General features: G+C 30.6%; 2 protein-coding genes across 2 annotated transcripts; both read right to left on the bottom strand.

Moving 5' to 3' along the window:
- LOC105171280 lies at positions 4958–5728 on the bottom strand. The gene has a single exon (XM_011092337.1). The coding sequence runs from the start codon at positions 5726–5728 to the stop codon at positions 4958–4960; it is 771 nt and encodes a 256-aa protein (XP_011090639.1).
- Positions 11578–12599, bottom strand: LOC105171245. Its single transcript, XM_011092294.1, has 2 exons — positions 12514–12599; positions 11578–11947 (listed from the first exon to the last, which is right to left on the bottom strand). Exons 1-2 carry the CDS (start codon positions 12572–12574, stop codon positions 11661–11663), a joined length of 348 nt encoding a protein of 115 aa, XP_011090596.1. The 5' UTR covers positions 12575–12599; the 3' UTR covers positions 11578–11660.

Below are 14721 nucleotides of genomic sequence, written 5' to 3'. Positions count from 1 at the left end.
CCGCCCATTTGGACGACCTTTCCTCCCCCCTCTCCTTCTCTGCCCCTACCACCCATTTGGGCGACGCCGGTCGCCTAGAAGTGGAGGATGGCGCAGATGATGGGCGAAGGCTGTCGCCCTCGTTGCGTTCCCGTCGCCCAGGGGTGAGGAGGGCGTTGCGCCCTCCTCTTCAGACGTCGTCGTTGCCTTATATATATATATATATATATAATTAATTTTTAATTAATTTAGTTAAAAGAATATTTTATTATTAATAAAAATATATAATATTTTAATTAAATAACTTTTGTATAAAATAATATTTAATTATTAAATACATATATATAATATTATATATATTAAATATGAGAGAGTGACAAAAATGTTAAAAAAGATGTACTTTTATAGGAAAATCACAGTCAAAGCGCGTGTGGCCCAATTTTTATAAGGGAGAGGGTTTTTTGAACTTTATTTTATATTGTGGGGGTATTTGATATTTTAATTTTCATAAGAATTTTTTTAAATTTTTCTATTATCACAGGGAGTTATCTGGGTTTTATTCATTTTTCTAATATCCCCTCTTTCTCTCTCTTACCCACCTATTCCTCAGATATCTCCTCACTCTTCCCTAAATCTCTCATCAACATAATTTATCTATATGACATCCATTTAAAGATGCACAAGAAGATGTAGCACTAGATGGGCTTTCTTGGTCCCTCTTATTCAAATGTATAACTTAGGAATTTTAAAAATATTTCTTGAACAAAGTACTTTGAGAACATGTGAACATAAAAGTCCTACAAATTCAAATTTCTTACAACTACAAGAAACATTACCTTAAAAAGAGTCGTACATGACTATGTGCTGATAATGCTTCCTTAAAGGAATAATCTGATACTAAAAACTTTCTCCAATCTGTCTATAAAAATCTATTTGAGAATCATAGGCCTCCGCAACTCATCCTGAAATAACTTAAAGACTTCAAGTGTATAAACATTGGCAGCATGCTTTAGAATTTCAGCTGGAAAAGAAGCTACAGACGTGCTATGACAAGTTCTCAATTCCGTTTTCAATTCTTAATAACGGCGTTCATCAATCCATCTACTGAAGTGATGAAAAACTGTAATAAATTACGCTTGTAGCTCACGTATCGTTTAATAACACTATTCACACTTTCATTACGCTGAGTGGTGGTCATATTTGCACAAAATGATGGTCGGCCAGTTTATACGTATAATTCATCTCCCTAAAATACTATATTAAAGTATATAATCTAAAATGATCTTACTTATAAAATATAAAATACAAAGCAAGAATAGGGACTTACTGAAAGGGGGAAACGAGAAAGATGGACAATAAAAAGAAATAATTGAAAGAATTTCAAAATTTTCATATCATATCATCAATTTGAACGAAAATGTATAAGGAGTAAAATGATTATATATCATAACTCAGAAAATAAAATAAGTACAAATAAAAATAAAATGACTATATAAGTTTAGTTAAATCATAAATATAGCAACATTATCATCGGTGTTAAAGGAAAAAAAAACCTTTATCACCCAAAGAAATCTTAAAAATTGAAAATTTTAATAACCAATTACAAAAGTAAAAGTGTTTATAATAATATAATTTCTTTGCCGAAAATTCAAAGAATTATTTTTTCCAAAACAATTTGCTACATAATTTTGATGAATTTTCATTGATGAAATTTAAAACTTGAAAAATGATATTTGTTTGAATACTTTGGAATGTGTTGTATAGTGATAATTTTAATTGTTTAGTAGAATGAACTAAAAAAAAGATTAAATATCTCAAAGTTGAAAAATTGTTTTATGATCATTTTATTACAAATAAATGAATATAGTTAAAAAATTAATCCATAAAATTGAATTAACCGCTGTATTTGTTATTAATTCAACACATGTCTAAAAAATATTCAATTGAATTAAAATATAAAAAATAAGAAAATATAATTCAGACAACCATGTGTGGAGTTTTTTTGAAAAAGAACTCGAATGACACACACATTAAAATACATATATTTACACGTAAATGTAAAGATTTACAAACCATAGAGGACATTGAGAATTGTTTTTTATAAATTTTAATATACTATGTATATTTTATTATTTAATTAATGAGTTTTTAGCAAAATAAAAAATATTGAAATTTAACTACATTAATTTAAAAAGATATTTCCATATATTACCGTGTGATAAAAGAGGATTTCTCTTAAAAACATACAATCTATAATACATTATCTCTTTTCTAATAAAAAAATAAAAAAAGAGAGAGAATGCATTGGTATCACTTTCGATTTCCTTCATATATAAATATATGACAATATCTGAAAGTAATAAAAGTAATGATATATATATATATATATATATATGAGTTATATACTAAGCTACATATATACAATAAGACTTTGAAATGATACAAATAGTGATAAGAAATTAATACAAATGCAGAATAATAGTCATGTTTGCAACAAGAATGGAAACTGCTTTCATTCTATCTTCACACAACAAAAATTACAGAGGAGTTTGGCATAAATACAGAGAAGAAGAGGAAGACGACAAAAAAGAAAAACAGAAAAACTAATCAGAAAACTAATCCTGAACAAACTTAATAAATTGTGCACATCACTGCCTACTAGGCGCCACATCACGCTTAGTCAACAACTAATAAAAACGCAGAAGTAAAGAAACAACAAAAAAAAACGTAAAAAACAACAAGCACTATGCAACTGTAGTTCTTGCTTGCTGATGATGAAGGTGAGTTCTTCAAACTGAACCTGGATGCCACTCGCGTATGATTGCAACATCCCCCCCACAAGTTGGATTTGGGAAGGTAAAGAGCAAGCCCAACTTGCCCAGCAAAACAGAGAAGGAAGAACCAGAGAGAGATTTAGTGAACAAATATGCAAGTTGATCACTGCTACGAACGAAAATAGGAAGTAGAAAACCAGATTTGTAGCAATTGCGCACAATGTGGCAATCGATATCGAGGTGTTTCGTTCGCACGTGAAACACGGGGTTAGCCATGATGTGAATGGAAGCCTGATTGTCACAATGCAAAGGAATTGGGCGAGTTAAGGAGATTACCAAAATCACGCAGTAAGTACGAGATCCATTGAAGCTCACATGTAGTCGCAGCCATACTGCGATATTCTGCCTCCGCCGAAGAACGAGAAATTGTACATTGCTTCTTGGTCTTCCAAGAAACAAGGGCTGGACCAAGGAAGATAGCAAAACCAGTAAGCGATCGTCGTGTGTCCGAGCAAGACGCCCAGTCTGCGTCACAGAAAGCTTCAAGCTGCAAAGAGTTGGAGAAAGGAAAAAAAAGACCTATGTCAGGACACCCTTTCAAGTATCGTACCAGGTGCATAGCAGCAAGCCAATGTGATTGGCAGGGACGCTGCAAATATTGGCTTAATTGCTGGACTCCATGCGATATGTTGGGACGCGTGAAGCTGAGGTATAATAGTCGTCCAACTAGGCGGCGATAAGGTTCTGGGTCATCAAGCACAACATCAGTATCAGAGCATAGTTTAATCCCAGGAGGTAATGGAGTAGCTGCACTCTTTCCTTGCTGCAATCCACAATCAGAAATGATATCCAATATGTATTTTGACTGAGTAAGAGATGTACCAAACTCTGAACGAGCTATTTAAAGTCCCAAAAAGTAGCAAGCAGTGCCCAAAACTTTAATAGTAAAAAGGCTGTGAAGGTGAGCCTTAACTTGAGCAATGTGATCAAGAGAAGGTGCCATGATGAGTACATCATCAACGTATACCAATAATCCAACAAATCCAGATTCTAACCTTTTGAAGAACAAACAGTGGTCGTGTTCTGACTGCTGAAAACCAAAGGCTTCGAGACTATGCTTGCGTTCTACCACTCCGTTTTGTTGTGGAGTGTAGGCGCAACTACGTTGGTGAACAATTCCAGAGTCAAGGAGAAAAGTTTGGAAGGAAGAACTGAGAAATTCATTGCCATTATCAGTGCGAATTGACTGAATTTTCTTACTGAATTGAGTGAGGATTAGTTTGCAGAAATTTTGAAAAGTTTCTAAGCACTAGCTTTTATATTTCATAAGAAAAGTCCATGTTGATCTGCTGTAATCATCAACTATTGTCAGAAAATAATGACAATTTGATATAGTAGGAATTTTGTAAGGACCCCAGATATCGATGTGAACGAGAGAAAAAACAGAGAGTGATTTTATATTGCTAGACTCAAAGGGAAGCTTATGCATTTTCGCGCGAGGACAAATTTCACAAGGTTCATTAGCGCCATCATACAGAGGCAAATCAGCAATATGTTTCGTTGAGGTTCTAGACAGATGTCCAAGACGTTGGTGCCACAAATCTCCCTGGCATTCAATCAAGGTACAGGAATGAGATTTACACTCAGAAACTGACAACCTCCCTTTCTCTTCAACAATGCAAGACTTAATGATATAAAGGTTCCTAATCAAATGCCCAGTTGCCAATACTCTATTAGTCTTCTGGTCTTGCAGCGTGCAAGAAGACTTTAGAAACGAAAAAGAATAGGCAAAGAACCACATAATTGTCTCACAGACAGGAAGTTAACAGAGAAGCTGGGAATATGGAGGACTTGTGTAAGAATGTTGTTTGAAGTAAGTCTAACAGTACCTATATGGGAAACCGATTGGGTATGTCCATTTGGCAAGTGAATGAGTAAAGGATTAGCAAGCTTATCATAGATACAGAATAAATGAATGTCTGCACATATGTGGTTTGTTGCTCCACTATCCACTATCCATGAACTGGAAATTATAGATTCTGAGCTCAAAGTGTTACCTGCAAAGTTTTTCAATTGAGCATAGTGAACTTGAAGTGGATCAAGAGGTGTTTCATCGTGCATCAATTTCTTCATCTCAGTTCTCACTATGTCTGCAATGTTAGGAATCATTTCTCCAGTTATGGTCCCCTTGGTTTCAACAGCAGTTACAGCACTGAAACCTCTTCCTCGCCCCACAGACTTCTTGGCTCCATGCTACAAATGCTAACTTGCATCTGTTTTTCAATTCGAATAAGCATCGAAAAAGCCTTGGTGACTGAAGGCAATGGATCCAGTAATAGTATTTGGTTGCGCGCTTGTTCGTAAACTGAACTTAATCCCACTAAGAACTGGATTAGTTGATTAGAAGCTGTCACTTCTGCCATAGCCTTGTTAACATCGCATGTACAGCCAGCACATACGCACTTTGGTGCGGGAGCAAGACACAATAGCTCATCCCAAAGGTGTTTCAACTTGGTGTAATACTCTGTAATACTCATATTTCCTTGTGTAACTTGCCCAATTTCCTTCTGCAACTGATATATCATAGGGCTATTGCTTTCTCCAAACTGAGCCTCCAATTCTAGCCACAATTCGCGCGAAGAAGCCACATACATAAAAGACTCTACGAGTTCCTTGGACATACAATTAAGCATACAGGTCGTAACGATGGAATCGATGCGATTCCAGCGTCTGAATTCATCAGTATTGGTAGGTGGACGGCTCGCAGTACCGTCAATGAAATCGAGTTTCATTTTCGCCGTTAAAGCTCTTCTCACTGCTCGACTCCAGGCAAAGTAATTGTTGCCTATGAACTGAGCCGATACCATCACCATTCCAGAGTGATCCGAGGACTGAAGCTGCATAAACTCTTGATCAAAACCACCACGTGATGTGGCGTCATTACCCAATGAATCAGTAAATTCTGCCGTAGCCATGGCAGAAAAATTTCAACAATATGATGCTAAGAGATATGCATAGACCTTCACAAAGAAGGCTCTGATACCATGATAAGAAATTAATACAAATGCAGAATAATAGTCATGTTTGCAGCAAGAATGGAAACTGCTTTCATTCTATCTTCACACGACAAAAATTATAGAGGAGTTTGGCATAAATACAGAGAAGAAGAGGAAGACGACAAAAAAGAAAAACAGAAAAACTAATCAGAAAACTAATCCTGAACAAACTTAACAAACTGTACACATCACTGCCTACTAGGCTCCACGTCACGCTTAGTCAACAACTAATAAAAACGCAGAAGTAAAGAAACAACAAAAAAAAAAACGTAAAGACAACAAGCACTCTGCAACTGTAGTTCTTGCTTGCTGATGATGAAGGTGAGTTCTTCAAACTCAACCTGGATACCACTTGCGTATGATTGCAACATAACATTAATATCAATAGTATACATAATAAAAAATTCTAGTAGTTGGGATCATGTCCTATTCTTTTATCTTTAATTATTTTTTTAAATTAATTTTAGTAATTAAAAGAATTTAAAAATACTTTTTAAAATGTTTAAGGAAAATATATACAAGTGGGTTAAGAAATTTGATTTTATTTTTTTAATTAAAAAAGTATTAAATTTTTATTTTAAATAAATATATGAAACATTAATTAAATATTTTTTATTTTAAATAATATAATTTATTAAAATATATTCAAACTAAACTATAACAAAAATTAATTTTTAGATTGTGATTTTAATTTAATTCATCAATATAAATATAAATACCTTTTTATGTTTAGGTATGTAAATAATTTTATTTTTGAATATATTATTTATATAAATTAAGGATTGGGGAGGTGGCAAAGGTGATATGATTTTTTTACCATGTCATACTTGCCACATAAGACAGTTTTCTAAACAAAATATTCGGATCAACAACGGTGGTTGAATAGGTGTGAAATTCCCAATTTAAATAGGTCATGTGTAGTGCATGTGATGAATTACGATCAAATTAGGACAAATGTGACTAAAATTGATACCTTTTGAAAATTATTGTCCTTAAATGCTATTTCAAAAATTGCATTTTTTCTACTTTTTAATATAACTTTTTATGATTATGTTGAATTTTCAATCCTAAAATCGTTCCTTTTTCACTTTATATTAATTTATTAATTTTATACCTATAACTTCTTGTCAGTTTCATTCACTTTTGAAGGACCAAAAGATAAAATAAATAATCTACACATAAATTTTAATCTCACAAATTTTGAAGAACACATGTTGAGAAAATGCTGAAAACAATTTTGAATTGACAAAACAATTGTTGTTAACTTAGAATTGATTTTAGAATAAACCAATGAGGGGATAAGAAAACCAAATTGGTAATGAGAAAAGTCCCAAGGAATTATGAAATATTAATTATATTAATTCCTAAAGACAAACATATTAATTGAACAAAATTATATTAATTCCTAAAGACAACAAATAAAATAAAAAGAAATAAATGAGTACAAAAGCCAAAAGTAGAAGAAAGTATTGTGCATCGTTTATGTTTTTAAGTAAAACCACACAATGAATGATGAAAATAATATTTCTGTATTTATTATTAATCTATTACGTGTCTACAAATTTTTTTAAATCAAAATATACAAAAGACGAAAATAAAATTCAAGCAATTATTTGTGGACTTTTTCTTAATACATAGATTGACAAATCATATAATCATAGATTTAGTAGAATCATATATATAGATAGTTGGATTAAATATAAATTAAAACACGGTGTTGCTTTCCATCTCGTAATTATCATTAATAAACAAAAAAATCATAATAAAATTAAATTATAAAATAAAAATTTAATGAATGAAACTCAAATGTACAGTAAAATCGGTGCGTAAAAAGATGCAGAGAGTGCAAATATTTAAAAGAAACAAAAACTAAATAGGAGATTAAATGAAATCATACAAATTGAGTATTAAAAGAAATATTTTAGCCATTTGATCTTGATCAAAATCAGCGACCTCGTGTTCAACCACATATTCTATCAAGACAGTGTTTTGGATCATGAGGACAAGAAAGCACGTGAGGCTCGTCGGGTTCGTCCTCAACTTCGATCCTCTGACGCTCAAGTTAGAAGAGTTGAATCGAATAGAAAATGTGCGATCAAAGCTAAGTAGGTCGAAGATAACTAAATACCAATTACCTCAAATAACTGTGCCGGAGTATTTATAGGGCCCAGGTGGTCACTGTTGTTTGGGCCACGTGTCCTGAGAAGCAGACGTCCTCGATCGGACGGTCCTCAAATTTCGGGGTCTTCTTTCTCTTGATGGGTCCGGGTTTCAGTTTACCCGACCCGTTTCTCAAACACGCGGATTCTGATTCCTAAAAAGATGAAAATACCCTTCATTAAAGGTATTTTTGGCACTTCACCATTAACACTAGATAAATTTCTTTTTCCTTGTAGAGAAAAAAAATCAAGCACCATGTGAAAAACTAAACCATATTAAAATTTTATAAAGGAAACATAAGAAAAGGGTAGAGACTTCTAAACATCATGAAAATAATATATCAAAAATAAATAAAATGATATCATGATAAAAAGAACAAAACATCAGTCCTATAGGAAAAGAGTGAAAAAATAAATAAATATTAAAATTTAATAAATAAAAATATATGAGTAACATATTAAGAGATAGCTTCCCAGATCATGAAAATAAATTATTAAAATTAAATAAACTAATATCACGGAAAATATAAGACACCGTTCCAGCCACAAAACAATAACGAAAAAACAGCATACGAAGTGTTAAAATTTTGAGATTATGAATACAAAATAGAGAATTGATAGAATTGAGTCTATCTAATAAATAATGAGATGCAGAATTGAATTTCAAGTATAAATTCGATTGAGACCATAATCATTAGGTAGTAAAAATTTTTGGTTTAGATATTTCCAAAATTTGTGGTTGTTTTAAGCAATTAGTTTTAATTGAGGCTGTTTTAATCTTCTTAGCTTAATTTTGAACAAGGCTAAATTACATTTTTGGTCCCATAAGTGGATATGTTTCCAATTTAGTTCCACACAGGCCAATTCGCACATTTACTCCCATATGTGGACTTTTTTTTTCAATTTTAGGACCAAAGGGGGATTCCGTTAAAAAATTGGAGGCTAGCGTTAAGTTTTTAACGGAATCCGCCCTTTGGTCCTGAAATTGAAAAAAAAAATCACATATGGGACTAAATATGCAAATTGACCTGAGTGTACGACTAAAATTGAAAACAGGTACACTTATAGAACCAAAAATTTTCCGTTAAAAAATTGAGGCTGGCGTTAAGTTTTTAACAGAATCCGTCTTTTGGTCCTGAAATTGAAAAAAAAAAACTCACATATGGGACTAAATATGCAAATTAGCCTGAGTGTAGGACTAAAATTGAAAATATGTACACTTATGGAACCAAAAATATAATTTAACCTTTTGAACAAAGAATTGTGGTTGATCAACATCCAAATTTAGGGAGTAGATATGATTGAGGTTTGATTAAGTAACTTAGTTTAAGGATAATTAGTATATGTTAATTGATTTTGACTACGTAAATTATGCATTGGAATAGGATATGGCTAATCAACTTCCATGATTTGATTTTCAAAATCAAATTTCCTAATTATCAGTTGCATAATTTTGGAAGGCAAATATCAACTAATTGTCAGTTGAGTGATATTATATTATGAGTTAAATATATTTTGCATCCCTGAATTATGTATAAAATGCATTTACACCCCTGAACTATAAAACTTAACAAAATGGCCCCTCATGATATATATTAATTTTTTTATGACGAAAATGCCCTTATTATGTACACCCCTAAAATATCTGTATTACAATCATTCTCTTAAATATAATCTGAATTATTATTATAAATTGTTTTATTTAAAATAAACACTGCCCAAAATTTATAATTTGTATTGAGTATAGGATCTATATAAACTCCACAGATATATAACTCTTATATTTTTTACACAACTAGTAAAAAATTTATATAATTTTTGGCTGTGTTGTTATATATATTGAACTTTTTTCAAAAATAAATTATCAATGCAAATTATATTTTAAAATATATTTTAATAAAATATATTTTAAAAAGTAGAATAAAAAAGTATAGGGGTAAGTGGGAAGGGTATTTTTGTCTTATCAATGACAAATTATTTTGTCTGGGGTATTTTTGTTACTTTTCGTACTTTAGGGGTGTAAATGAGATAAAATGCATAGTTCAAAAGTACAAAATGTATTTAACCCTTATATTATTGATTAATTATCTTTAACTAAGAAAAACTTTCTTAATAAACTATCTTAATTCATAAGACACAATTTAAAAGATTTCGGAGAATTATTTATTTTATTGAATTTAAATACAATAAAATTTTCTTTTATGCTTTAATTTTAATATGGTCTTAAATTTTTATGCTTTATATTAATTGCGAGTGGAATCACAATAAGTATGTCCGCGTAAAAATAAAATTAAAACGTAAAATAAATCATCATAATAGAAAAAAAATAAAAAAAATATTGGATAATAAAATTAGTCAAAGAATGATAGAAAGATTATAATTTCAAAATTATGGGGTATAATTGATTGTTATTGTAACAAATTTTGATTTTATGACTAAATATTAGGGCACATTATAGAAATCATTATTTTTCTATTTTTTGTTAAAAAACTTAATTTGAAAATGTAATATTAAAAACTCTCGTACATGAAATATTTGACATTAAAAGTTTAAAAAATTAATATTTTCCCTAACTATTTTTAAGTAAATAATGAGTAAAAAGTGGAAATAAGTCCGTTAGAAAATATAATAAATTATAAAATAAAATTAAATATTATTTAAATACCTAAAAACTTGCCTTATAATATACTAACTAACCATTAATACTATATATTTATGTGAAACTAAAATATGGAAAATATCCTACACTTATAAATAAAAAAATATTAACTTATATAGCCACCTCATTTTCCACATAGGAAAGAGATGGACTCATTCGTTGGTTTTTAATTTAAATATAATAATATGATTCTGATTATATCTAAATGTTCGATATAAATTCTAGTTTTAAACGACTTATTTATCTTAGGTTGAAAAACATTCATTAAGAGAAACAAAATTTTAGGACTTGAAAATTTAAGAACTCAATAGTTTGGACAATTAATTTTTTTTAATTTCTCTTTTCTATTAATCTGTTTCATGGTTTCGATATTAAGACACGTGGTCGATATCACGTCTTTTGAAAAATATATTAGAAGAAAATTTACTTTTAACTAATTTTATTGGTTATGGAGTAAAATCATAGAAAATAATTATTATTAACCATGATTAAATAAAAATCATATAAAACTTAGATTATCCAATATAAAAACTATTTTACGATAGTTATGAGTCATAACAAATATTTTAGTCATGTCGTTTAGCTATGACAAATATTTTGGTCACACTTGCAATTTTATTAGCTAGAATTTTAATAGGTATGGACTAAACACGTTATAAATATTTATTATTAATCATAGTTAAATAAAAATAGATGTGAAATCTTAGACTATCTATCATGTAAACTATTTTTACCATGGCTATGAGTCATAATAAATACTTTGCTACTTTTTTCAGCGATGACAAAATGTTTTAGCCATACTTGTAAAAACTATGGTAAAAAGCCATTACGTGGCTATAGTTAGTAACTATTTATTACGGCTGTTTTGTATTAACCATGTCAATAAATATAATTAAATATTAAATTTCTTCTAGTAACGGTATACAGAATATTAAAATTTAGTACTCTTCCGTTGCATCATTTATTACCATATATAATCATTAATAAAAACATTACAACAAATGCAAAGTAGGCCAACATTTATTTGTTGCAACTAAGCTTTGTTTAAGATTGCAACAGGAACTTGCTTTGTGCCTGGGCAATTCTGTCTTGGCTTCTTCTGGAACGTACAGTTGCAGCGGTAGGCCTTTTTGCCTGCTCTCGACAGCTTCATTGGCTGCAGAAGGGCTGGTGGAGGAGTTGGCGGACTAGCCGGCGCAGTTGAGATGCAGAACCCTAATCGGCCGTGATAACGAGTGTTGCACTTAGTCTTACACACATTTATATTCACAGTACAGTTGACGAATTGGTTGCACATTTGAGGAGACGCAAGTGAGTCACCTGAAAATTAAGAAAATCAACGGTTAAAAACATCGATCACCATCGCTTGTTCAGCCATAGGTAATTTTTATGTTTTATCATTGGTGATTTGTTTGAAAGATAAGTCGAAAAATATTCACTAATTAATCAAGGAACACCCTTTATTTAATCATTTGCGAATTCAAGTACCTATGTTCGTAATAAAAATAACATAAAAGTATAATTGCATTTTTAGTCATGTAATTATAGCTATTTGGCATTTTGATCCCGTAATTCGCTATATAGCATTTAGTCCAATGTGTTTTTAACTTTCATGATTTCAGAACAAAATCGACCGAAAAGTGAAAATCCCGACAAATTATATCCTCAAATTCCAAAAATTAAAAACATACATGATTAAATTGCTACTTCAGTAAATTACACGACCAATATACCATAATTATGGGATAAAAAATACATTTAAGCCCAACATAAACGAGCAAATAAAGAATTAACGGGGGGTGGAAAAACTCCACGCAAATAAAACTTTTGTAAACAATAATTGAGATAGTTTTACTCGATACGTAAACAACCGCAAAGTTAAATACCTATGAGAAAGAGGAAGAGAAGGATTAGAATGGAAAATCCTATTTGTGCCTTAGCTGCCATGTTTAATAATAACTGGGATATGAATAAAGATATATGAGCAAGAATAGTTGTGTTGTTTCTCCTATATATACTGTTGTGAAAGGTGAAGTGCTACCTCTCCACTCTTGTTATGGATGAGTTGCATTTACTTTTCCAACCTACAAATTCAGAATCAGTTTATGTTGTAGATATGAACACAACTAATCTTGCTATTATCCAGATGATGTTGTAGTTATAGCTACAACTTTAACAATATATTTGTGCTTATCCCTATATACGCGTCATTATGAATTTGGGAAAATTGTAATTTTAGTTCTGTAACTTAACGGGGTGACATTTATTTGTCGTGCACGAATTAATTTTTGTAATTTAGTCCTGTAACTTTATAAATAATTTTAATTTAATTAAACTCTTGTATAGAATTTACTGATATTCAGATTATCTCAAGAAAGAAAAAGAAAATTATCTAATTTCCACGTTTTTCTTCCTCTCTCTACTTAGTCGATACATGCAATTAGTTAGTTCGGGAAATTGAAATATTTATTTACGCATATATAATACATGGTAAATTACAATGAGCTCCTTTAAAATTTGATATAGTTACGAATATTTTTTTGTTGTGTGAAAAATTATTAATGCCCTCATAATGTTTCATGCGATTGTCTAATTCTTGGATGGAAAATGAAACTATGAACTTTGGTCTTGCCATATTATTTTTAAATTGAAAAATTATAAAAGGAAATATGATAAAATGGATGGAAAAATTTTAAAAGTTGTCCACTTAGTTTATAAGTTTTTTTTTTTTAAAATTATAAAAAATAAGTAAAAATTATGATTTTTATATAGCCTATCAGGGCATTTTGGTCGGTTCACTACAAAATATGCAAACCTAATGTAATGGAGCCTAATGGACTAACGGATTCAGCTAGTCGTTGGACGGCCGTTAAAATTAGGAGGTATTTGTAATTTTCAACATTTAAGGATTATTTGTAGTTATATTAAAGTTCAGGATAGCTAGGTATAGTTTGCCGATAATTAGTACTAGCATGAACACCGTGCCATGCACAGAAATTTATTAATTTTATAATATTATAAAAAGTTTAAATTCCGTAATGGTATGTTATATTTTAATAACCATTCTACTGTATAGAATAGTGCAGACTTATTTATATAAAATACAGTATTGAATTCCTTACAATGTTTTTTATGGAACATTTTAAAAATAATAATAGAATCTTATCATATTTTTACACATTGAAAAATTAAAATTATTTTATAAGTTTCAAATTATATATATATATATATATATATATGCATATTCATATTAAATTAATCTCTCTAATCTAGGCTTAAATAATAATGCTCTATCTTGGGATTAATTAAATTATTATCTATCTATGTAATATTTAAATACATTTTCTTGTATTTTCTACATAAAACAATATTTATCCTCAATATATAATATCTGATATCATCCTCAAGAATATGTGTATGGATTTGGAAGTGTCATAGCAAGTATTATCAACCTACAATATTATATATATATATATATATATACATATCAAACACCATAAGGTGATTCACCACAAGTAATCCGTACAATTATATTCTCTCTGTACAAACAAAATGTGAGTTGTACTCTAACTGACTAGGAGGAGAAAACTGCATACTGGCCCGACCTGCCTGGGTATAGCGTGTGGACCTATTCTTCAACAGTTAGACACCTCAAAGTCTATTCCTGAAAGAAAATGTCAACAGAGGGATGAGCCTGCCACTCAGTAAGTAAATAATCAGCCTATCTATATATGTACATCAAACACAGCCCAAACATGACAAGTAGGCAACATGCATGGATTACGGTCAATTTAACTCCAACATAATCAACTGTAGTACACCACATAGCTTTCTCATAATAAAATAATCAATTAAACTTCTTTTTCCCTAGTTTGCTTACCAGAAGGTGATATCGTGTTTTTCCCGTCAACTCAATCTCACCGTCATATAAATTTAAGTGAATCCCCTTGACAGCCGGCTCATCAATCTCATTTCGCATCATAGCTCTTTCAATTCGCATCATAGCTCTTTTATTTCGCATCATAGCTCTTTTCACATCACATCTTTTTTTTCATATCGCATCAAAGCTCTTTTCATTTCATTTCTTTCTCATA

Source organism: Sesamum indicum, linkage group LG9 (assembly GCF_000512975.1).
Source record: "Sesamum indicum cultivar Zhongzhi No. 13 linkage group LG9, S_indicum_v1.0, whole genome shotgun sequence".
In the NCBI taxonomy this organism is placed as follows: domain Eukaryota; kingdom Viridiplantae; phylum Streptophyta; class Magnoliopsida; order Lamiales; family Pedaliaceae; genus Sesamum; species Sesamum indicum.
This window is presented reverse-complemented; position numbering and strand designations above follow the sequence as displayed.

What these genes read in the sequence shown, in the direction of transcription:
- LOC105171280 (XM_011092337.1), bottom strand. Translation starts at nt 5,728, where the DNA reads ATGGCTACGGCAGAATTTACTGATTCATTGGGTAATGACGCCACATCA.
- LOC105171245 (XM_011092294.1), bottom strand. Translation starts at nt 12,574, where the DNA reads ATGGCAGCTAAGGCACAAATAGGATTTTCCATTCTAATCCTTCTCTTC. An exon ending in TCTCTTCCTCTTTCTCATAG is followed by an intron (nt 11,948 to 12,513) that starts GTATTTAACTTT and finishes CTTAATTTTCAG; the next exon opens with GTGACTCACTTGCGTCTCCT.